Source organism: Macrobrachium rosenbergii, chromosome 19 (assembly GCF_040412425.1).
Source record: "Macrobrachium rosenbergii isolate ZJJX-2024 chromosome 19, ASM4041242v1, whole genome shotgun sequence".
Lineage (NCBI taxonomy): Eukaryota > Metazoa > Arthropoda > Malacostraca > Decapoda > Palaemonidae > Macrobrachium > Macrobrachium rosenbergii.
In genome coordinates, this window is record NC_089759.1 from 38,346,657 (window position 1) to 38,373,591 (window position 26,935).

General features: G+C 37.1%; 1 protein-coding gene across 4 annotated transcripts in view; it reads right to left on the minus strand.

Moving 5' to 3' along the window:
* Positions 1-26,935, minus strand: part of Mob2 (MOB kinase activator 2) — a 354,696-nt gene that overhangs the window by 293,327 nt on the left and 34,434 nt on the right. Inside the window, exon 1 of one of the 4 annotated variants that reach the window (XM_067121701.1) lies at positions 18,365-19,625. The exons of the other annotated variants lie outside the window; for them this stretch is intronic. Coding sequence (XP_066977802.1) covers positions 18,365-18,477 — 113 coding nt within the window. The 5' untranslated portion in view covers positions 18,478-19,625. Of the gene's footprint in view, positions 1-18,364; positions 19,626-26,935 lie in introns of those variants that run through there. 4 annotated transcript variants of the gene reach the window in all.

A 26,935-nucleotide genomic window follows, 5' to 3' on the forward strand; every position in this document is an offset into this window, starting at 1 on the left:
CGGATTTACTATAAAAGAGCTGGATAAACCATTTTCCAAGAACTCTAATGGACCTGATTAAATTATGTATAAAAGATTGTAAATTTGAATTGAAAGGGAAATTTCACTAACAGAATTTTAGTATAGCAATGGATAACCCCCTGTCTCCAGTGTTAAGCAATTTGTACATGAAATTTTTTTTATAGCCAAATACTAAGCAGAAATATTCCACGCAATGTAGTATGGTTCAGGTACTTGGACGATATAATTTTCATACGGCCAAGGAACAAAAATGCAAATAACTATTTTGGCAAGTTAAATTAATTAGTGCCATCAATTAAATTCAATATGGAAATGGAAGAAGATGGGTGCCCACCCTTTTCGGACTTACTAATACATAGAATTAGTAACGTGTTTAAATACAACATTTACAGAAAACCTACTCATATTCCTGCTTGTGCAAGTTTGTCCCAGCCACAGCAATAAAGATAAGGAATCTGATCACATCTATGTTTTTAAGAGTATTACGTATACGTAGCCCTGAATGTACTGATGATGAAACAGATAAGATTAGAAAGTACAGGCGAGAAACTGACATACCTGACGTACTAAACAATGCATTAGGAGCGGCACAAACGCCTGCATCCAAAAAAAAAAAAAAAAAAAAAAAAAAAAATCTTACAACACAAAAATTAGCTTGAACTAATAATATGAACGATATCCTCTATCTTCTTATGAATTCTGGTGTTAGCGTCGCATTTAAGAACAATACCGTTTAACAATGAAACAAGTACTTATAAAACAAACTCCCGACAATACTTAAGGGTGTGTATATAAAATTTCCGCATAAGTCATGTCATAACTTATGCTGCTCAAACTGGAAAAGAGACCAGATTAGCATGACATGTGTGAAAGATATGAACAGGTGAACACTAGGATTGTTGTGCATGTTAGCGAGAACAATCATACAATCAACTGGGCAGGAGCAAATCAGATAGCTTACTCCGATAAGGCACTGGAAAGGAATATATCATCAACTCTAGCTTTATAAAAGACAGTTATGGCCATAACATGAATATCAGTCAAGGCATGTATAACCTTGATACGTTTATTTCAAAAGAAATTCGTGAAATGTTTAAATTCTAAGGAAGTTAGTAAGTAAGTATGGAAAAAGGACTGCCATATTGTAAACACAGTACCTGGCCCTAGTTCTGTGGATGCAACACACCATTTTCTCTTTGAATTTACTTGTCAATGAGGTTATCTATTCCCAGTACATTTGTCTCACAAATGTTATTGGTGGCTTTCGGTGAAATTTAGCGATTCTGAGACGAATGAAGTTACCCAAACGCCCACACATATTCTCTCTCTCTCTCTCTCTCTCTCTCTCTCTCTCTCTCTCTCTCTCTCTCTCTCTCTCTCTCTCTCTCTCTCTCTCTCTTGCTATCTTGGCCACTTGGCTCTCTGAATATAGAGAGCCTATTACGCGTCGTAACAGGTCTTTATTGCCTTGGCAGGACATGAGAAATGTCATACTTCCGAAAATGAAGTCACATTCCCCAAGAACGAACGCTTGAAAAAAAAATTTTAATTCAAACCCGCCTTTCAATATCGTAGCCCTTACAGAGATGAATGCACTCGCATCCCATTTTCGTAATATCCGTGAATTTCTTAACTAATTTCTCTTCGCGCTCGCGCACATACACACGTGTATATACATACACATACATACATATACTGTGTGTGTGTGTATATATATATATATATATATATATATATATATATATATATATATATATATATATATATATATATATAATGTAAGCCTAATATTCTTGTACTACAACTTCGCACGTCAATCTACGAGAGAGAGAGAGAGAGAGAGAGAGAGAGAGAGAGAGAGAGAGAGAGAGAGAGAGAGAGAGAGAAATTCGTAAAAATAACGCCAGGAAGAGTAGGGATGGTGTTAAGGGGTCACTCTGGCAAAGAGTGATTAGAGAAGTTATGTCTTGTTGTGTAGCCCAGTGATAGCAAGGGGCAGAGCAGCCCAAATGGACGCCCATCGCCGCCCGTTACCAGAGGTCTGAGATGGTGCAACGTAATCCTTTTCACTTGCTTTGTGCATTTACAACGAACTAGTCGTCACTGTACAGTATATGCTGGCGGCAGTAGACAGGCCTATCGAACCTAAGCCTTTAAGAACTCGCCTGACTCTCAACATCTCAATCTCGCAACGTGGCCGAGAGAGCTACAGATTTTGACGAATTTCTGCCAAATGTAACCGTATGAGAACGAGCATCGTCCGTTCTTCTGCAGACTTTGGCAAACGCCACTGAACTTGGGCAAGCTAATGAGGAGAGACCTTCGAAGTGTCTCAGACTAGCAAAGTTACCTGCATTCTTCCAGGCGGTCGTTTATATATAATATAGTATACAGGGAATGCGTGTGATTCATTTCATCATCACATTCCCTGTAAATTATTTCCTAAAATTATTTCCACACATATCAACCTTCTCCTTAAGGCAACTATTAGACATTTCACTCCAATATGGCGATCGGTAACGCTATATTTTCTCAGATATATTTCTGTCCTTTTCTCGTCTTTTACATTCCAAATGTGTCGCCAGCCACAACCTATAAAACCAAATTGAAAAGGAACTCAAACACTTAGGTTTTATTTTCTGAGCAGGGATACGAATAGAACTCGCCTTACCCTTACAATTATCGGTTAAGAAAATAAGAATTTTAACTTTATTAATCTTGTTTCAAATGCACTATTGGTCTGATGACCAAAATGAGCTCCTGGCTCTCATTACATGGTATCAAGAGACTACCAGTCTTCACTCACCGGTTCTTGAGTGTCATCGTTAACCCCCCTCCCCCCCCCTGCCTGTGGTTCCCCATTACTGTACAGTATGTGTTCATCCGCAGCAGCAGTAACCATTCATATGCTTATACCAGCTTGAGACACACAACCCACTTTGCGGAGGTCGATGCTTAAACCATAGAAATGCAATATGCTTTTGAGAAGATTATATACGGTGTAGCCCTATTTTATCGAATGCTTCTTCAAAGAGAGAGAGAGAGAGAGAGAGAGTCGCTCTCACGGAACCTTTCAGCGCAGTTCCTGGAACAGTGACCATGAATGAACGCTCGTCTGGACTGACTCTTGGGCCTCTGTGCTTTCACTCTACGCCTGCCGACTATCCAGCGGCAGGCTTTAAGGAGGAGCGGTCAAGTAAGGGAGCAAGGGAGTCAGCTACGTCTCCAATCAGCGTTTGAGCCGTCTTGTTACAATAAGGCTTCCCAGTGACGTCACCAGACCCACAAAGATGAATAAGCAACCCTTTTCGGAGGGCCAGAAGTTGACGCAGTGTGCGACGCTTTAAATAACCGGTTGTTATGCTCAAAAAACAAAATTTCAAATAACTGAAATGCAGCTGCATTAAAAAACAATCGATATCCACCGCCGCTATACTGAATTTCAACAATAACCTCATCCTACTGTACAAAGATTTCGACCCTGGCTCTCTCTCTCTCTCTCTCTCTCTCTCTCTTGCGTCATTAAGTCAAGTCGTCTCTTTACCTCTTTCTTCTGATTCGTATGGCAACGCATCAAAACAAACGTTCATTCATTCACCAAACTAAAGCATGCAATTCATACATACCTTCAATAATTTACTTTTAGGCGTATACGCATTCCCGGGGCGCGCATATTATATATACATAAAATAGTATTTACGTATATATATATATATATACATATATACATAACGACACGCAAACCATCGGGAAATACTTAAAAGAGATATATGGATTAACTGGTGTTTTAAATGTACTTTTACTTCGTACACATTGTGAAGTCACTTTCAAAGGTTGCTCCTCTTCCGGTTCAAAATCGTTTAGGTGCAAGTCGAGACTCCAGTGAACATTTGCACAAGTGCAGTGGTGCATAATTTCTCATAGAAAATTTTTTTTTTTTTTTTGGTTAATGAAGAACATTGAATTATCAGACTTAATGCTCATTTGTGGTGGTGCCGTCTTATATAATGTCAATTTCTACCGCTATTTATCAATCAGTCCTCTTGACGATGTCTTGGGGAAACTTAAGGCACAACTGGTTAGCTTTTATACTGAGTTCAGGTGATTTCAGTGTGTGTGTGTGTGTGTGTGTGTGTGTGTGTGTGATTACAGTCGCTTGCGTGCCATATATCTGCTTCGTAATTAGTATAAAACTAATAAAGTAAAAAACTGAATACTAACTGAATTGAAATATATTTTAACATTTCAAATTTTCAGGGATTCTGATACTCCCTAGAATACATAAGGGTCAGGGACAGTTGTTTCCGTCCGTAGAACCCTTACTCCAAAAGTGATTAACTGTTTTGAAGAAAATGTTATTGAATGTCCAACATAAGAGTCAGAGTTGTAAATCAATCCTGATATTAAGTACATATCACAAACCTAAACTATATTGCGCATGGCAACCTATTTCAACTATGCGAAATGAATAAAAAAAAAAAAAACTTGTTAATGACAGCAAAATGTTGTGAATGATACCTTGAGCCATTTTCATTTGACGTTTTTCAGGTCAAACTAAGTATTCAGACCCCGAGTAGCCCCTCATTTGGCCTGGGCTTTTAATTTTTTTTTTTTTTTCCTACAACATTTCCTACGTTTGCGGTTCGGTATCTGGACTGGCCAAAAAAATGCCACAGGGCATTTAAGAGTGATTTCAATTTCTCTTTCAAATCCCCTTCGAGCATCTTATGCAGGCTGGGATCAAGGTCATTCAGACCTGAACTTGAAACAACAATCTTTCCACTCGTTAGATAAATGGAAATTCTACGGTGTTTCTATAACAAACCAAGACTATTGCGTCTAGGTATTGTTCCACACCTCTCGTTCCCACTCCACTCATCCCCTTGCTTTTCCATTTACTGTAAAGGAAGGAATGACCTATCACACACTCGCTCGCAAGCATACTTACGAACGTTCTTCATTGAAAACTGCACATTTCCTACAATATCGCCCAATATGGAACACAATTCAACCACAACCTAAATTCTTACTGACACCTTAAATGCCACAGCTACCAATAACTTCATCCTTTCCTACTTTTGCATTCATATCACCATGTCGAACCACACTCTCTCGTTCTTCAAATGCAATCGTTTATCTTCATTTCAAAGACCATATGGATTTACCGTCGTGACGTTTTCTCCTGCCGAAATCGTTTATAACCACAGTGTTTCTAAATGGATATATATGCATATATATATGTATGTATGTGTATATATACATATATGTATATATGCATGTACATATGTAAATAATATACTGGATAAAATGATAAGAAGTCAGTGAAAGAAAACGCAGAAGAAAAGTTGCGGTTACAAATAAGAAAAGGAGATGTCATATGAAGTGGGGTAGCTGATTCAGTCAACTAACAAGCGGGAGTTCTGACGACTCAGAACACCGTGGGCAAGCTGGGCTACCCGAGGTCACGTGAGGGCACATGCCCACTCGATTGGGATTTTGTTCTTCTTGAGCATGACAGCCAAAGCGCGCCTTGCAGGAGAAACTGCGTTTATGAAAGCGTGGGTCGGTATTCCCGTCGGATCACAATTATACACACACATACACATATACTGTATATGTATATATATATACATATATATAGTGTATACATACATAATTTATGAAAGCGTGGGTTTATATTCCCATCGGATCACGTATATGTGTATATATAAATATATATATAATATATATACAAATTTATGAAGATTTGTCATTTGCACAGGCATTTTATTATATTCGCAACTATTATGCCCCAGATACGGTTTAATACCCAAATCACTATACTTTGGGAATAATTTACATCCAAAGGAAATGATAATTCTTAAATCCCTGGCAAGATTCGAACCTCTGGCTGGTTTAAAAACAACGACAGAGTGTCTTGGACCGCCCGGCTATCAACAGAAACGTCAGCTGATATCGACTCTGCCGTGCATATGACAGTCGAATTCAGGCTGCGTTTAAAATCGTCATCAACCCATCACAATGACAGCTGATTGGTTAGTATGTAACAACTGACTAATTATGATTTTTTTTTCACCTATACACACTTGAAGAGACATCTCACTTGACAGTGAAGTCAGGGTCAAGATTATGTTTTTCACGCTCCTCAGTGGAGGCATTTCATTCGTGAGAGACGGAGGACCGGTGTCCATAAAATCTATGATAATGAAAACAGAAATAAAAACCAATTAAATTGTCACACAAAGCAAACTCAGGCCCAGACGATAGTCAAGATGATTGCATGATGCACCTTACTTCAACATTACCAAGTGTAGCTAAAGAAAGCTTTATATAAACAAGCTATATGAGAAATGATATTCCCCACAGTCCGATGGAAATGCGAAATAGATTGCAGTAATCTGAAAGTGACCTGATTACACCTCCTCCACGACGCAATGATGCACAAGAATTCGAAGTCAAGATTCTCTAACTAAGGCACAAGTAACGGCAAAATTTGCGGCGAAGGCCTTACATTCAAAGGTTTCTGTGACACGACATTAGTGCCTAAACAGATGAAAGCGAAGAAAATCGATTTCGTCTGTAATTTACACACACACACACACACACACACACTATATATATATATATATATATATATATATATATATATATATATATATATATATATATATATATATATATATATATATACACACGAGTGCCCAGGTGACATACTACCTTTCTCTTTCCCCAGGGGTTGTGCGAAAGACACGCCCAGGCCATCTCCTCCTGTCATCATCATCATCTCATCTAAACATGGAAGTTCACTTGTGGTATCATTTCTAAATCACGACAGCCATCTGACTTTCAATATTCTTCCTAAAGTTTTGTTTTCAAACCGACAAAAGTTTCCAGATATATTTTCACTCATACCACGATACTGGACTTGCGTAGCTCCGTTGCTTCCGTGTCTTGCAATGTAGCAAACTACCCAGAGGATATTGACCCATTGGTTGGTACCTTTCTGATGCTAATATAACCAACAACACTGACTTTATAAATCAACTAAATAATGTACAGATTTATAGTGAATCCGGGCTTGTGGGTTTCTTTGTAGTATCATTATCTATAAAGGCACCTATTGACGACCTTTCAGATTTTTTATCATATATTTTAAGAAGCAGGCAGCTGAATATACCATTTCCCAAGAACACTCATAGAATGAATTACAATGTGTAAAAGAATGTAAATTTGAATCGACAAGAAATTCTACTCTCAAAATTTTGGTATAGCAATGAGTAACGGTTCCCCTCCAGTGTTAAGTAATTTTTATACAGAATCTCTCTAAAGCAAAATATTAAAAACAAAATCATCTCACACTTCTCAAGTATGTTGACGATGCGATATGTATTTGGCCAGGGAACGAAAATCTCAATACCTTCTTTGGTGAATTAAACGAACCGGTCCCACCAATAAAATTCATTATGAAAATAGCAAATGATGGTAGCCTACTATTTTTGGATCGCCTAATACATAGAAGTAGCGATGGTTTTAAATACAGTTTGCACAGAAAACCTACCAATATATCTGCCTATGTACATTTTTGTTCTGGTCAAAGCAATAATATTAAGAAACCAGTTTTAACAGCCATGTTTTTAAGAGCATTAGGTATATGTAGCCCTGAATATATTTATGATGAAAGATATAATTTAGGAATATTGGCAAAAAATTAAAATATCCTGATTCTGTATTAGAATATTCAATAAGAGCGGCAAAAAAGATTTTATATGATAATGACAAAAAGCTTACAACCCAAAGAACCTGCCTGTACTAACACTAAAACAAGCATTCATACAGAAATCCCCCAACCATACTTAAGGATGACTATATCAGATTCCATTCAAGCAGTTTTGTGACAAACTTTCATTGGTCAACGTGGTAAATCATTAGCAAAAAAGAACAGCAAAGCATAAAATTTGTGTAAGGCGTCCACAGGTAAAAGTGGAATTTTCATACTTAGAGGGAAAAATAGTAAAACCAATTAGGCATGGCCAAAAAAAATTGATTCTAATAATGCACACAAAGAAACATTACAAAGTGGAGCTTTATAAAAGAAAGCTTTTGAAAGAATGTGAACAACCGTCGAGGCATGTATCAACTCGATGCACTCATTTCAAAACCTATGTGTAAATTGTATAGATTTTAGGGAAGATAGTCGGCATGGACGGGGGGAAAGGTGGGAGGGGGTGCTTCACACCCTCACAGATACGAAGATTTGTAAATGGTAGTATTTGACCCAAGACCGAAAGATGCCAGGTGTGCATAGCTGGTTTCCAACGGCCTTTACGGAGGCAGCACACATATATCGTAAATTTCTACCACTATTCATCAGTTGCCTAAAAAGTCTCAGATCTAAGGACGACACCAGTCAGGATTTACAATTTTACACCCTGTCTTTCATTTTCACAGTGGTACATGTGCATATATATGTATATATTTATGTATGGATGGATGGATGGATGGGTGTATGTGTATGTATGAAATTGTGTGTATATATATATATATATATATATATATATATATATATATATATATATATATATTATGTATGTATGTATATATATATACATACATACATACCACCCCCGCAAAAGTAAACCAATCAGCAGCTGAAAATAAATACGTGAAAATTAAACAATAGAAAACTTGAGGGCAGCATTAATTCTACAGGCTTCCACACAGTACCTTTCAGGCTTTCGGCCGCCTGACCTAGATATAAGTAGATCATTATGCAATGCGCTCACAAAATGCCTAGTCATAAGGTGCTGGCTAATAAGCTTTTGAAGATTAACGACAACAGCACGGTATGTATGTATGTATGTATGTATGTATGTATGTATGTATGTATGTATGCATGTATGTGTATGTATATGTATATATATATACTGTATATAAATTTCATATATATAATTTATATACATATGTGTGTGTGTGTGTGCACGTACGCGCGCATAAGCACAAACTATAATCGACTGACCGAAGCAAAAGTGGATTATCATAGACTTTTCAAGACAGCATAGGCTTACGACTATACTAAAAAAAATTTTCCCTTGAGAGAAAATAAACATAAATGAAACCCTAATAATGTACATTATTCTTCAGAAACGAATGGGAATGAAAAATCGAAATGATATACCAAACAAAGAATAAAACAGATTTAACACCTAACCCCCTCCTCTCACTCTCTCTAGAACTTTCCCGTCAGTCGAGAACACCTCCTATGCCCTTACGTGGAAAGGCGGCTCCATGGAATATAACTCCTGCCCCAATCAGTATAATATATATATATATATATATATATATATATATATATATATATATATATATATATATATATATATATATATATATATATATATATTTTTTTTTTTTTTTTTATTTAATCTATATCAATTGTTATTTATTTATCTTTATTTATAAATCTTCATCTCTTTTATTTTTCTTTATTTTTATTTTTATTCATTGTTATATACTTATTTATTATTATTTATTCTTAATTTTCGTTTGATTAGGACAGAATTATTAGTGAAGGGTAGAGAAACATACATTATCTTTTTGAGAACGGTGCAGACTACAGTCTTTGGCCTAGGGGTGTCAGCCATCGTACAGGCTTAACGTTAAGCAAAAAAGAAATAGTGCCATCAGACTTCACGCCATGTCTTGCCACCATCACAAACGAGTGATTTTCAAATGCTCGGACAAACAAAAAATAGCCACTCGCTTCCCTTTTTTAGAGTCCCTCCATATTAAACAACAATCACCAACACTCAATGGCCAAACCACTTATATATATATATATATATATATATATATATATATATATATATATATATATATATATATATATATATATATATATATATATATATATATATGTATATGTATATGTATATATATATATATATATATATATATATATATATATATATATATATATATATATATATATATATATATTATATATATATAATCCAATGCAGCACGAAGGAACGCGCTAAATCCACGTCAAAAGATAGGTGAAAACCGAGACTTTGAACAAGTACTTTCGTAGTTCATTCCACATTTTCAAGTTCACACTGAATACAAAAGAAGTTGACATAGATTTATATACAAAAATAGATGGGGGGGGCGGGGTTACAGTTTGTTAATCTGGGCAGCATGTTCTATAAACAAAAAGGACAGGGACAAAGGATCAAGGGATAATCCGGGGTGGAGATTAACATTCCTGGTGGACGTAGCTTCAATAAACACAGTCTCTAGGAGATTTCTTTTCCAATGGTCGTTCACCTTGTACAATATTGTCGACTTATCCCAGTTCATCCCACGGCCTGTCTTAAGCCAATGATCAGCAATGCCATTATTTGATAAGCCTCTTGAAATGGCATATTTGTGTTGGGAGCTTTTTACTTTTAGTCCTTTTGATGTTCGACCAATATAAATCTTATATTACATTCTTTGCAAGGACTACTGCATACAATACTGTTTGAATTGGGCGGGCTATTCTCAATCAGTTTACTTCTAAAAATATTATTATATTTAAATAAGTTAATATCAATAGTTTTTAAAATGGGCACTGCAGTAATGAAATGAGGGTGAAATGGTAAACAGAGAATATTCTTAAGTTCTTTGTTAACACTGGTTGGATTGTAGTATGTCTTTTTTGCTTTATTTTTACAAAGTTCTAATAAAATATGGAGGGTAACATCATGGATCTCCTTTTTTATCAATAATTTTAAACTCCTCTTCCAAAAATTCAGGACTGCAAATTCTATGAGCTCTAAGATACATACTGGAAAATGCTGACACCTTAATTTGTTTAGCAAGGTTAGAGTAAAAATGAATATATGACAAATTATTCGTGGGTTTCCTATATACTTTAAAACAAACATTTTTTTATGTTATTTCTGATATCTAAGACATCCAAAAATGGTATACAATTATTTTCTTCATGTTCTATCGTGAATTTTATGGATGGTAGAAGATTATTAATTGTTTGCAAGAAATCAGGAATATTCGCATTTTCTTTTACAATACAAAAACAATCGTCTAGGCTACATATCTAACCCAAAACACCTTGGAGAACAGATTCCTTGGAATAAGTCTAGACTCAAAGAAGTCCGTGTAAATATTAGCCAAAAGTGGCGAAAGTGGGTTCCCCATATCCATACCAAATATTTGTTCATAAAAATTACCATTGAAAGTGAATTTACAATTTTTTGTACGAAGGGATATCAAATTAATAACACTGGTAGGTGAGTTGGCATACTTATAAAGATTATCGAAGCACACAGTCCAAAACGGTCCCTTCCCAGCTGATGTAATGATGTCAACGAACGATTTCCGATGCCAAAGCAGCGGCGATCCGAAGAAGCGAACAAGAAAAGTGATGAAATAAACTCTCTACCGGATAATATTTTGAAATCTATGAAAATACTGTATGCAGTATTTTTAATGTATACGGTAACAGCGGGGATTCTTTGGAAACGTAAAATATACATTTGTACAGCCAAAAGGGCGAAAACTTGGAAGCGTGTCAGATAATATTACACGCTTCAACAGAAAATGCGTGAAATGAACGAGAAGTCTCGGAGACGTATAATTCTCTTTTCGCAAGAACACTACCGGAAAATACTAAGAAACCCAAAAGACCGTGTTCATTAGCAACACTGCAAAATATTATTATGAAATATAAAAAACTTTCTGTAGCAACGACATAAAGTATTATAAAAAAAAAAGTTTAAGACAGGATCACTACGGCGCCTGTGGGGAAGTACATACGTAATGTCGAAATGAAGTATATGATAACGAAACCATAAGGGTAATTCGATATTAAGATTGTAGTCCCGATTTGCCGACTAATTTACTCCTCAGTCTGTTTTGCTGCCTAACGCTCCACTCCTGCTCTTTTGGCCCTCACCTCCACACTAGGGAATCCTTTCTAATGCTAAGTGAATGAAGGCAGCCAATTTACCCGTGAAGGAAGAAACTAAGAATAACATTCAAGTAATGGGAAGAAGCCTCGCTCTTCACCACCCAATCAACAGCGGAAGTAACAATAAAAATCACGATAGTAACAATCATCATTTGTATAAAACATAAGTTATCCAGTTTCAAAATCATAATGCTCCTACACTTCATGAACTGGAAAATTTTCGGAAAATACTGTTTTCCCTTGAAGCCATTATGTTTCATTGGCATAACGTTATCAAAAACAAAGAAGTTTTTGCACGTAACTAAAGACAACCGGCCCTCGTGGAAAAATGCGTCCAGTAAATTGCCAACGCAAACCTTCATCTTTCAACCTTAGATAGTAAAGCGTGGTGGCAACTGACCATAGAGTTTCCTTCAAAAAAAAAAAAAAAAAAAAAAAAAAAAACTCCGTGAAGCCTCTGGCATGGAATCAATCATCGTCATGCGTTGGAATAATTACCGCTCTTCACGAAGGACTCTTCGTTAAATTCACTCAGCAGCAACAACAACAACAAAAATAATAATAAGAGGGGCACCCTTTGTTCAGTGAATCTTCTGACAAGTCAAATGTAACAGAACAAGTAAAAAATGCGCCGAAGTTTCTTCGGCGCAATCGAGTTTTCTGTACAGAGTATAATGCTGTATGAGCCGCCGCCCATGAAACTTTCAGCCATGGCAAGGTGGTGGCCTGTCCCATAGCGTTGACAGACGCACGATCATGGCCAACTTCAAGTTTAAATAAAATAAAAACTACTGAGGCTACAGATCTGCAATTTGGTACGTTTGATGATGGAGGGACGATATCAACGTACGAATTTGCAGCCCTCTAACCTCAGTAGTTTTTAAGATCTGCGGGCGGACAGAAAAAGTGCGGACCGATAGGCAAATGGCCATCTCAACAGGTTTCTTTCGCAGAAAACTAAAAACATGTCATTTTCTTATTACACAGGGAGGGCTGGGGTCACGAAAGGCATCCGACCGTGGACCAGACCATCTGCCGAAACAAATTATGAGACGAGACGTTCAACGAGCGACCGAAACAGGTGGAAGAGGCTCTTCATAACAGCGACCCCGACAAGGGATTAAGCGAGAAGAAGAATTAGACGTTCATACATTGGCTGACCCTGGTCAACGGAAAATAAAATTTTGACTCAATTTAAGTAGCAGAGAATGGAAAGATGCAAAGGATAAGGAAGGAAAGCGAAAGCCTTACGCATTCTCAACCATTCCACTCTCTACAAAATAATGAACAAATGACATTCTCATTATTTCGTAACACCGACAAAGTGGAAAACTACTGTGGAAATCTGAATCAACCACGGTTAGGTAACAATATGAATTTACTTAATAACGACGCCGACTGGGATGCAGGGGAAATAACGCAGACGGGAGGTGGGGGGGGGAGAGGCGATGAGGTTGCCTATAAACAGGAAATATTACTGGAACGAGTAAAACGCCTGCAAGAAGTGACATCCACAGCCTGACAGCTAAAAGGTGAAGAAAACGGCTACAAAGCCAGCTAAGTCCAAGTGAGAAATGGGAAAGGTTAGCACTAGAGGTCTACAGTTTCAAAGAGAACCTGACACCTCAAGAACGACACTGAAGCCTACTCGTTCCTTCCTCTCATCGTGGTCATAAAGGCTTTATGGAGACTTTTGTGTAATCATCTTCAAAAGGTTTCTTTTCACTATTAGAAGTTCCTCATTGGGAGAGTCGGTAGAGTTGTCGGATAGCACTCGCTAGGCCCGAGTTCGAGTCTCCGGCCGGCTAATGAAGAATTAGAGGAATTTATTTCTGGTGATAGAAATTTATTTCTCGGTATAATGTGATTCGGATTCCACAATAAGCTGTACAGTAGGTCCGGTTACTAGGTAACCAATTGGTTCTCAGCCACGTAAAATAAGTCTAATCCTTCGGGCCAGCCCTAGGAGAGCTGTTAATCAGCTCAGTGGTCTGGTTAAACTAAGATATCCTTAACTTCTTTACTACAAGAAAGGTGGGACCACAACAGCCCATTAGCTTAATAAAAATGTTTTCCTTATTGAGATAACTCTAATTTTCAGCCGATTTTAGCACAGACACATCATAAAAAAATTGATCTAACCAGTTCCTTATACGAAGTGCGATTGTTAGATTAATTTGTAAAATCTAAGAAACATACAATAAAATAACAGGAGAAGGTTTGGATACGACATTAACCAAAAGACTTCGCAAAAAATTTTGCTGTCAAACCCACGTCACACGATATTGGAACTCTAACGTTCTGAGACAGAAAAACCTAAACTCTGCTGTACCTTATCCAAAACAATTGATCCACGAAATCTAACTAACCCAAATTTGCAAACAAGTTTCTGCAAAATCTTGGCCAAAGGGATTATGTCGCTGAACTACAAGGACGGTTTTCTGCACAATCCTTCAAAGCACATTTCCAACCTCAAAGCCTCGTCATACAGGATCAGGGGTTTTTTATCATAAAATCACTGAAGAACACGGAACACCTCTGGTATCGATCGCGCAAGTAAAACGAGGAAATTCAAATGAAAGCAGAACTCGGGTGCCGATGATTAACCTGTTACTCCGAAGCGTCAGGGCATCCAATGTCAATACGTGACGGTCGCGAACACTCTTCAGTACCAAATGTCAACATCTTCACAGAAATAATCATTCATTGGACATTGGATAGTTGCTCATATATATGAAATAGCAGGGGCTTCATTAGTTGTACATATTACTACATTAGTTAATAACTCGAACGGCAAACATTTTTTTCTTTTTCAACACTCAGTCTTTCTACATCCATGAAATCATATACAATCTTTCTTTCTAAAAGATCAAGGAAAGAGATATGATATTCATCTTGAACGTGTGGCAGCCTTTAAAGGCCCCCAGACTCTATGCTCGGCTGGTTAAACCTGTAAGAACCAGTGTAAGAACCAGAATGTGGAAAGGGTTTCACGAGAGAACTAGCGAAATTATGATGTAGCCTATATATGGGTGGCTTCATGGTGATTATCGAAGCTCTGTTTTCGCTGTTTCTGGAAATCCCAGTGACCAAGTGTTCATGCTCAAATCTTGGGCCGAAAAAGGCTGTGAGAACAAGAAGTAGAAATGTGACAAGTAAATCAACAACAGGGAAAAAGTGAATGGAAAATGAAGATAAAAAGGATAAATAAGCAAATGAGATAAAAACAATTCTTTCACCACAATATCTACATAATTATTTAAAATAGGCATGCGAACAACTAATATGATTATCCTGATATCAAATTCTCCCAGGACGGGATTATGTGAATGGTTGGCAGTTACTTTCAGTGAATATACACAACAGCGCTTTGTCCTGGACTAAGGTTTCAAGCAAAATATGGCTAATATTAAGTGACAGACATCGCTCTTACGCGGGGTGGCCCCTGTACAACTCTTTCCAGTTCCTGGAAATTCTCCTTTAGGGATTGAGGTAGGATAGGGACCTTGAATTTCCCATTACCTAAAACTTACCTAAAACTTAAACAAGGATATTGTATATATATATATATATATATATATATATATATATATATATATATATATATATATATATATGTGTGTGTGTGTGTGTGTGTGTGTGTGTGTGTGTGTGTGTGTGTGTGTGTGTAACTGAATCACGAAGTTAAGTATACCTTAGTTTAACCTGACCACTGAGCTGATTAGCAGCTCTCCTAGGGCTGGCCCGAAGGATTGGATTGATTTCATGTGGCTAAGAACCAACTGGTTACCTAGCAACGGGACCTACAGCTTACTGTGGAATCCGAACCACATTATAGCGAGAAATGAATTTCTTTCACCGGAAATAAATTCCTCTTATTCTTCATCGGCCGGTCGGAGATTCGAACGCGCAGCCAGCAGAGTGCTAGGTGAGAACGGAACCCACCGGCCCAATGAGGAACTTTTTGAGGGAGGAATTAACATATATACATACACGCACACACAGACACACAGACACACACACACACACACACACACACACACACACACACATATATATATATATATATATATATATATATATATATATATATATATATATATATATGACACATATACAGTATATACAGTATGTATGTGTGTATGTATGTATATAAAATTGGAGCGCGTAATGCTCACAAAATAACACATTCTAGGTCAGAAAGTGTACAAAAGAAACATGCAAACATCTTGATGAAGACATGCAACCCCCCAAAATACTGCACCACACACAAGATCAGCGAACTCACAGAGCAAGGTAAAACCCAAAGAAATCCGCCGCGTAGGAGCATTCTGATTTGTGGAAGCTTCTATGTGTATCTTGGCTGGAATCCGAAGTATTTTTAAATAGAAGTCAAATCATCTTACCTTATGGAATACAGTTTACAAGCTAAAGAAGTTATGGGGATACGTAACTTTCATTTTCATTCACTTGTTTTAATAATCATTAGCGTTGTTGCAAGGATTTTTGTCAATCGCCCCGTCGTTACCAGTTGCAGTTATTAATCGCTACTTCGTTACCTGGATTCTTGATTAATGCTATCGTCACTACCGGCATCACTGCTGACTTTAAAAGAAAATAAAGATCCACATTGTTGGCAGAATTTTTTATAGTTGGCTATCGACGTTACCTGAATATTTACCGACGGTATCTCAATTTTGGTCATTCCCCATTGTACCGATCCACATCTCAAATAACTGACTATTAGTACCAAACTATCTAGGAATTTATAATATTAATAATTTACCTCTTCATTAACAATCATGATCGTAATAACATGTTTCTATATCATCTATATAACAAGAATATTTTAACCAAATATTTTAACTTTGTCCGTTTACCTGTCATTAATAACTATCGTTTTTAGGTAATTACCACTGCTATCTACATCATTTGTGCTTTACGATCGACTAACGTCACACCGTATTCTAAGTCCTCATTACCATCGTTATTTCTATTTTAAATAGTGACTGTGATACTTGTATTTTCTTTAATCTCTTCGCTTTGTTCACCAGTCTGATTCATATCGCTTTCCTTGGTTCACACGATTAACCACTTTCTAAAAAATGAGTGTTAAATAACCACTTTCTAAAAAAATGAGTGTTCAATAACCACTTTCTAAAAAAATGAGTGTTCAATAACCACTTTCTAAATAATGAGTGTTCAATAACCACTTTCTAAAAAAGAGTGTTAAATAACCACTTTCTAAAAAAAAAAAGTGTTCAATAACCACTTTCTAAAAAATGAGTGTTCAATAACCACTTTCTAAAAAAAATGAGTGTTCAATAACCACTTTCTAAAAAGTGTGTTCAATAACCACTTTCTAAAAAGAGTGTTCAATAACCACTTTCTAAAAAAAATGACTGTTCAATAACCACTTTCTAAAAAATACGTGTTCAATAACCACTTTCTAAAAAAATGAGTGTTCAATAACCACTTTCTAAAAAAATGAGTGTTCAATAACCACTTTCTAAAAAAATGAGTGTACAATAACCACTTTCTAAAAAAATGAGTGTTCAATAACCACTAAAAAAATGAGTGTTCAATAACCACTTTCTAAAAAAATGAGTGTTCAATAACGACTTTCTAAAAAAATGAGCGTTCAATAACCACTTTCTAAAAAAATGAGTGTTCAATAACCACTTTCTAAAAAAATGAGTGTTCAATAACGACTTTCTAAAAAAAAATGAGTGTTCAATAACCACTTTCTAAAAAGTGTTCAATAACGACTTTCTAAAAAAATTAGTGTTCAATAACCACTTTCTAAAAAGAGTGTTCAATAACCACTTTCTTAAAAAATGAGCGTTCAATAACCACTTTCTAAAAAAAATGAGTGTACAATAACCACTTTCTAAAAAAATGAGTGTTCAATGACCACTTTCTAAAAAAATGAGTGTTCAATAAACACTTTCTAAAAAAATGAGTGTTCAATAACCACTTTCTAAAAAAGAGTGTTCAATAACCACTTTCTAAAAAAATGAGTGTTCAGTAACCACTTTCTAAAAAAATGAGTGTTCAATAACCACTTTCTAAAAAGTGTTCAATAACCACTTTCTAAAAAAATGAGTGTTCAATAACGACTTTCTAAAAAAAAATGAGTGTTCAATAACCACTTTCTAAAAAGAGTGTTCAATAACCACTTTCTAAAAAGAGTGTTCAATAACCACTTTCTTAAAAAATGAGCGTTCAATAACCACTTTCTAAAAAAATGAGCGTTCAACCATTTACTGCAAACACCAACCCTTCTCTGATGACCACCGATGTCACCTCTACTACTAACTACAAGCACCGTCGTCACCCGGCGTTTAATCAGCGAGCCAGTTCCCTCGTTACCTGTACTTGCTGCAGGAGAAACACTTGACTGGTTCCTCCAAGTCGAAGTCCATGAGGAAGGCATCCGGCGAAGCGGTGTACTTGAGGAATTTCCCCGCCCCGAACATGGCCATCTTTTCCCTCGCGCGTTTTTAATCTCGGGCTAAAAACTCGGGAAGATCGCTGGCATGGCGTCGTGCATTCCTTCTTTCTCCGCCAACTCTCGCCTGCCACTGCTCAGTTCGGTTCGGAGGAGTCGTTCAATCCTACAAGTTTGCTTGAAAATTTCGCGTGGTGCCACTTATTAATATGATCTGCCAGCGAAACACTTATCGTTTTCAAATTTTAACTCAAATTCCGCGAACTGGCCCAATCCACTTCTTATAATGGCCCCCGATGGTGACACTGGTTTCGGGTATGTATTTCTCGTTGTAGCTAGATTCGCTAAGATGTACTGGCAAAAGTGTTAGTACTCATTCCAATATACTTTCACAAATACATGTGGTCGTTAAAATAGTCCTTCAATCGTTTCGACTCATTCCTTGCGACGCCCCGCGTGTAAATTATAGTTTGCCATAACCCACTGGTAGTTAAAATGGATTTTCGTTACGACGGACTCTGATAACGCCCAATGATCGTTAAAACAAATCTTGCAATGCGACTGAACATTAAACATCCACTAAAACAAAAACAAAACAAAGCAATCTTTCAATAACTTTTCTTCACTCTTACGGACGATATCTACATCTGAATACCTAGACAGGTTTTCAAATCAAAGATTTTAAAAACATCTCAATCCACTGCTATATCATAAGTTTTGTTTTTAATTGAAAAGGTGTTCTGCATTGTTACCGAGCTAAAAACTTCCTTTGATGGCAAATACATTTCAAATGAATAATATACGTTACTTCTGATACTTCACAATGTGGGCATACTTATCCCAATACTTTCAGAAAACGCCCAGAGAACCTTAGTAAACTTTGAGGTCGATTGGCAGAAAATAATACAAAGACTATTTGTCCTCAGTTCTTCCAGACAGCTATGCTGAACATGGTACGAGCGGCCATCACCACGTACTTCCAAAAGCGAGGCGCATCAGCAACACATCACATCGATCACTCATATGATGATTGGTCAAATTCATTTAGAGATTAAGTTCTCGGTCGACCAAATGGGACTTCCAGTAGCACCGCAGAGACTAAAATCAGGGAGGAACCGCCCGATAATACACCTGTCACTCCAGAGAGTCTGGACGAAGCACAGGAAAATCACAGGAAAGGCACCGTGCCGGAGCAAGAGCACAACAGCCACTGGAGTCGTCTACTTTACACCAGGAAAAGAGAAAAGAAAAGAAAAAAAAAAGCATTACACATCATCTTGGGTTTCTACCTCTGGAAACCTTATTAGTGGCGAAAGGTGGGGTGGGGAAGGTCGAATGATGATCCCCTGCGCACCACTTGCCTGTTCTCTTATGCGCTCCAGTCTTCCCCCTAAAATACCCCAACTTCTTCTTCTTCTTCTTCTTCTTCTTCTTCCCTCTGCTCGTCTGACGCTCGCTCTTCCACATAGCGCTGTCTTCACAGAGGGATACAATCTCTTTCCCCCGAGATTACGGGAAACGATTTGCGACTCGAGGATCAGTTCACACAAATTACAAGAGAACAAAAGATAAGAAAACAGCGGAGGAAGGAGGAGAGAAGATCGAAACGTTACGGAAAGCTACATAAATACAAATTATAAATTCAGAGGGGTAAAGCATATTTGTACACATTACAATTTTAGCACTTGCCCTTCCTACCTTACGAGGGATCCAAAAACGACGAACATGAAACTACCGCCTGCTTGAAATACGCTTCGCGTAAAAACTAAAATCGATGCCTAAACCGACACATTCGCATACAAATATAATCCTCGAGCACCTAAATACAAAACCAATACATACGGGGCGAGAACCCTCTATCTAACCCATCAAATGTCAAATGAATATTTTTTTTTTTTTCTTGAGGTCGGGACGCTCAAAGGGTTGTCCGATGGAGGCTTCGCAAGTGAGACGAGAATGTGGAGGAGGAGGAGGAGGAGACAGACGCTGATAAAAAGAGGGAAGACAAAATGACAAAGACATAAATGGCAGAGACATACAGTCGGGCGTATCAGATCAAGAGCTACTGAGGTCATTTGCTTCCAAATTTGGATGACAACAGAAGGTAAAAAGTCACCTATTAAGAGGCTGGCCTTTGACTAGTCCGTGTTACATGCATACGCACGAGTACACATATGCACAAACGCCAGCGCGCGCGCGCACACATACACATGCACACGCACAAACATTTAAGCAAGCTCTATATTATATTTATAATGTATGTATAATATATATACTGTATATATATATATATATATATATATATATATATATATATATATATATATATATATATATATATATATATATATATACGTGTGCGCTCGAGCTCAAGCATGTATGGTATGTATGTATATATGTATATATATATATATATATATATATATATATATATATATATATATATATATATATATATATACATATACTGTATATATGCATGTATATATGTATATACATATACTGTATATATTTATGTGTGTGTGTAATTAAATGTGTAAATAAATTTCCTCTCAAGCACTTTGAAATCACATCACATACGCATAAGAGTTACAAGCACACTGCCGCGGTTCAAAACTTTTTCCCCCCCACCGATCAGAAGTGGGCGCAATACCCAGACTTCCTGACGTGACGGGGGAAAAATTCTTCCGTACCTTAGTCAGTAATGCTGTCTGCTCGTATCTGCTATGCAACGATGATGCGATTTCAAACCACTTGAGAGTTGATACTTAATTTTTTCATTTAAATGGCAGTTCCATCAACAGCAGTTTAATTACCAATCATAATATACGTATCAGGACAATTATCCCTCGTGGACAATTAACCCCCGAGGACAACTAACCCCTAGGACAATTACCCCAGGTATTATATTATATTCTGTTTAGAGAGAAGGATAACTTTTCAATACGAAAAAAAATTTTTTTTCCGTAAAAAGTCGCTAATTGCCATGTTACCTATACCAACTTGACAATTGTTACACTAGTAATTCAATGAAGAATTAGAGGAATTTATTTCTGGTGACAGACATTCATTTCTCGGTATAATGTGGTTCGGATTCCACAATAAGCTGTAGGTCCCGTTGCTAGGTAACCAATTGGTTCTTAGCCACGTAAAATGAGTCTAATCCTTCGGGCCAGCCATAGGAGAGCCGTTAATCAGCTCAGTGGTCTGGTTAAACTAGGGTATACTTAACTTTTCACACTAGTAATTGCTTTTGAACACATTTAATTTTAACGACTTTAACAACTTGCAATTGCAAATGAATACATTTCTTGAAAATGTGTTAATTTTTTGTCTCTTTTGATATTCATTGGTGTTTTTTCTTTGTCAATTCTTTAGTATTTCAGAAGACTGCAAACCCTTGAAGCATTACGGAGTTTGTAAAAAGTGACAAAGGAAAAGACAGACTAATTTACGGTGGATACATTAAGCTAAACAAGAAGACTTAGCAAATGGTGATGTGTCATCTGAGTGTGAGGAAAGCAAAAACAAAGTCACCTGCAAAACCCAAGTGAAGCAGAGTGCATATCCAACGAAATGAAATTGCTGGTAGTAGACTCCACGACCACACCCATGCGTCAGATGAAACCAAAATGAATGCCGCTAACACTGTCCACAAGATAAAAATGCAAGCTATCGTTACAGAAGAAACTGTGCAGCAAATAATTTCCGAGTCCTGTGCTCTCACTGATGAAGAAACGCGCGCGCGAATTTGCCTCGATTCACCACTTAAAAACGGAGCATCAGACGTCAGCGACAATTGTTCGTCTCACTGACAGGCCTTTGCCTCTAAACGCAAAAGGATTGGCTTTCGCGGACGAGCATACAAGAATACGAGTTGGCCTAGATTTTTTGCTGCACGACTCGGGACCTGTTGAAAAGCGAATTCTGATTTTGGAACGCATGAAAACCCGGATTATGGAACGTTTAAGACGGTTCCCTGGATACTTTCACAATTATACACAACTCATGGACTGACATTTTAGTACCATTAATTTACGCTGTTTTACCTGATTAAAGCCTAACAAATTATAATAATTTTCTAGAGCAGCTAAAATTTTTGAAACAAGATCGAGTGCCAAAAACTATCGTGGTAAATTTCAAAAGTTATCCTTTTCTGCAAACAGCATATAATAACAGGGGGGGGGAAATTGTCCCTCGGGGGTTGTTGTCCTCGGGGGTAATTGTTCCTGGGGGTAATTGTCCTCGGGAGTAATTGTCCTCGGGGATAATTGTCCTCGGGGATAATTGTCCTCAGGGATAACAGTCCTCGGGGGTAATTGTCCTCGGGAGTAATTGTCCTCGGGGATAATTGTCCTCGGGGTAATTGTCCTCAGGGATAACAGTCCTCGGGGGTAATTGTCCTCGGGGATAACTGTCCTCGGGGATAATTGTCCTCGGGGGTAATTGTCCTTGACTCTACATACATACGCACGTACATATATACATACACAGGTACACAAACATACACATATGTGTGTGTGTGAGTGTGACATGGCAATACTTCCTCACCTGAAAGCTTAATAACTTACTATCTGGTAACTAACACATTTAAAACGGATTAGCAGAAGGCAATGGTCACATTATTGCAAAGAATGACCTGAGCTCCATGCAACAGCATGAATGTCATAGCACTGAAACTGAGTCCTCTTTCACATGCACAGCTCATGGGCACAATCCAGATTCTTTTGAACTTTGCAGCAAGAAAAGGATTCATTTTACAGTCGGGGACACTTGCCCAAAACGCGTGCCTGCACTGCACACAGACGTATGTTCTGAAGAAGTTTGATAATTATGTTCAAAAGCGTTTGTGCTGGTGTTCGGACATCTGAGCTTTAGACTAAAATGGCAAGACGTAGTGCATGGGAAGTGTAAAATAAAAAACTATACAGTGTATACATAAAATATGCATAAACTATACTCAATGTACCATGTATCTGAGTGGTATAAAACACGGTCTTAAGTAGCAACTCCAGTTTCCATTCGCACTACGGGAATGGTCAATTTAAGAGCAACATACAAAACCAATGTATAGACCCAACTCCTACCTTACTGCTTGCTTTGCCTGCCGACCACTTTTCTAGGCGATTGCGAAATTCATACAAAAGAAAACAGAATAAATGAATAATCAGCTATTTAGATTACTTGACACATTAAGGCTAAAAGCCATGCTATATCTATTCTGCAACAAGACAAATAGCTGGGACAGTTCTGTCAACGCATCTGTTGCTTCTGCACATTCTGAGCTGATCTGCTACACATGACAGTTGCGTGCATCTAGAACCTCTGGGTAATGCTCTGGGGTAACCAGCAATGGCAAGTTTACTCAGATATATTCAAGCAACCACCTACCTACCAAGTTTCCATTAAAATTCTGAAACAAGTACGGAGAAATGTTAATAATAATAATAATAATAATAATAATAATAATAATAATAATAATAATAATAATAATAATAATAATAATAATAATAATAATAATTCCTGGTCACCCATGAATTCAGTAATAAATAAAATATATGTAAATGTGGAACAGTCAATCATTATAAAGCTTTACCACCTTCCCTATCTACCCCGTTCCACTCTAAATCACTCCACACATTATTTGAAAATTCCTCAACCTTAAGCCAATGAAGCCACGAAGCATTTTAATGCAAATCAAGACTGGTTTGTGCCACAGTCAAATGACGCATTGATTAACCAAGTCCTGCAGCTCTCAGACTGTAGCCTGAAACATTGCCGCCAGCAAAATTTACCAATAAGAAGCCTTTCACTATTACTTTGGAAATTACTTAACCTTTCCGCTATGCAAGTCCGGGAAGGTAACCAAAGGTATTTAATCCAAATATATTTTTGTCAAACCAATAAAAGTTCATTAGTACCAAGCCCTGAATACCTGAAATAACTCTTGAAACCCCGACAAACCTCTAGTAACTGACAGAGCAGGTTCCATTATGGTCGATATGAGCAATTTACACAATTTAATGGGAAGAACTGGCATCCTATTACACAATTCTCGAAGTAACAGTATATGGTTCCGACACCCAATGCAACTATATATATATATATATAAATATATATATATATATATATATATATATATATATATATATATATATATATATATATATATATATAAATTCTGACTGGTTTCGCTTATAGGTTTCTTAAGTATCTTAAAGATGTCTAGAATATCAAGTTGAAATTGCAGTGTTTCATTTCTTGTTCAAAATGTCTTGGAAGACTAAAGGCAAATCAGGTCAGGTGTGTGTGTGTGTTTGTGTGTGTGTGTTTGTGTGTGTATATATATATACACACTACATATACACATACATGCACACACATATATACACACATATACATGTGTGTGGATATATTTCCACATATTTTATATAAAAGCAATTTTAACTAATAATTATACGAGTGAAAAAGTCTACCCCCTCCAGTGTTTGAACTCGAATCCAAGATGCATAATGTATACTTGTTTTCAAGTATACATTATGCATGAAAGTCGGTGTCATGTATATGAATATGCATACTTACTGTCATATTCAAGCATACTTTCATTGAAAGCTCTCTGACACACCATCAGACGGCACACTGTAAACAACATATTCACGTGGCATAAGAATGTTAATGTAACTGAGAAAACGTAAGTTCAAACCAACTGAAGGCATATATATATATATATATATATATATATATATATATATATATATATATATATATATATATCATACATACATCTATATAAATATATATAACATATATTTACACCAAACACACACATTATATATATATATACATATATATATATATATATATATATTGTTATAAATATTGCTTTCTCGCAGGAGAAAGGAGAGCGGGAAGAAGAAGCAGTTGTTTTCAAACTAAACTCGCCAACCGACCGAAGGGTGGGAATTTTGAACTCATAAACTACATAGAGGGGTGGGGTATGGTTTTGCTAGGCCAGACCTTTGATATACTGCCCTTACAACCCACTTTTCTTTGACCTATGTACTGTTGAGTCTTGTCATTTTCCAGATGATGCCCACGCCCGGTGTCCAAGGTACGCTTGGAGGAGGAGCCTCGAACGATTCAAGCGACCCAAGGAAGCTTAATGCAACTGACCACTGCATTATTTAACCCAGCAATAAGCTGGACCGTGACAATTACTCCCAGTTTCCTTTCTCTTCCACTGAATCACTTTTCTTGTTCAAATTTTCATCTCCTAAAAAGTCCCTAACTCAGAACCCCTGGTAAAGCATATTCCCTTCGGGAAGTTTAAAAAATATTTCAGTACTTCCCTGTGATTTACATGAATTTCGGTGTAATTTGAACTTAATTTTCACCGTATATAGGCAAAGAATTCCAGAGTCTTAAGAAGATGAGATTTAATATCGAACAACCAAAAAACTCGTGTCTGATGTGATAGGAAGGGTAAACGCAGGGTTACAAAGCTCTTGGTTCCTCATTGGGCGGGTGGGTACCGTTCTCAGCTAGCACTCTGCTAGCCCCACGTTCGATTCTCCGACTGGCCAATGAAGAGTAAGAGGAATCTATATCTGGTGATAGAAATTCATTTCTCGCTATAATGTGGTTTGGAATCCACAATAAGATGTAGGTCCGGTTGCTAGGTAACCAATTGGTTCTGAGCAACGTAAAATAAGTCTAATCCTTCGGGCCAGCCCTAGGAGAGCTGTTAATCAGCTCAGTGGTCTGGTTAAACTAAGGTACACTTCTTCTTTGCGAAGCTCCTCCTCGTAAAAAAAAAGAAAAAAAAAGTGAGCTTCTGGAACCTTCAACGTAGATTAGGAGTGCAGCATGAGCAGCAATGGATTAATATGAGGCACAATAAGCTTTTCTCTACTATACGATTATAAAAAGGCCTATCCAATGTTGGAGTGCAAAGATGAGATTAACCTTAAGCCAGTAAGACTCTGACCTTCCTCTCTCTCTTCAAGATGTTAGCTATGAGAGTCAGCAACGCCAGAAATACACGACTTACTAACTGCATTCTCTCACCTGACAACATTCACACACAGCTATAAATAATTCTGGACCTTGCTATTCCACAACTATAACTTAAAACTACTTTAGTTTTCCCGCAAGAAACCAAACTATATATTCCTAGACGTGAAAAAAAATCGTTTACGAAGTTTCATAGATACACTTATCATCGATATCACCACATCGTTTCTGGGTCTTCCCAACAAACAACTGTCTTATCAAAGCGTACAGGATAATTTCCTTCCAGTTTACAACTCAAAAATATCAACAAGTGAAACACGACCTCAGATTACGTCCTCTGTCGCAAACACTTCGATGGTTAAGGAGGTTTTCCGTCCATTTTATTTATCAAGACTTTCCAATACATCACTCCAGTCGTTCTACCAAAACAATTTTTTTTTTAAATGGTCATAAGAATATTAGTCAGTCTTCTCACTGAA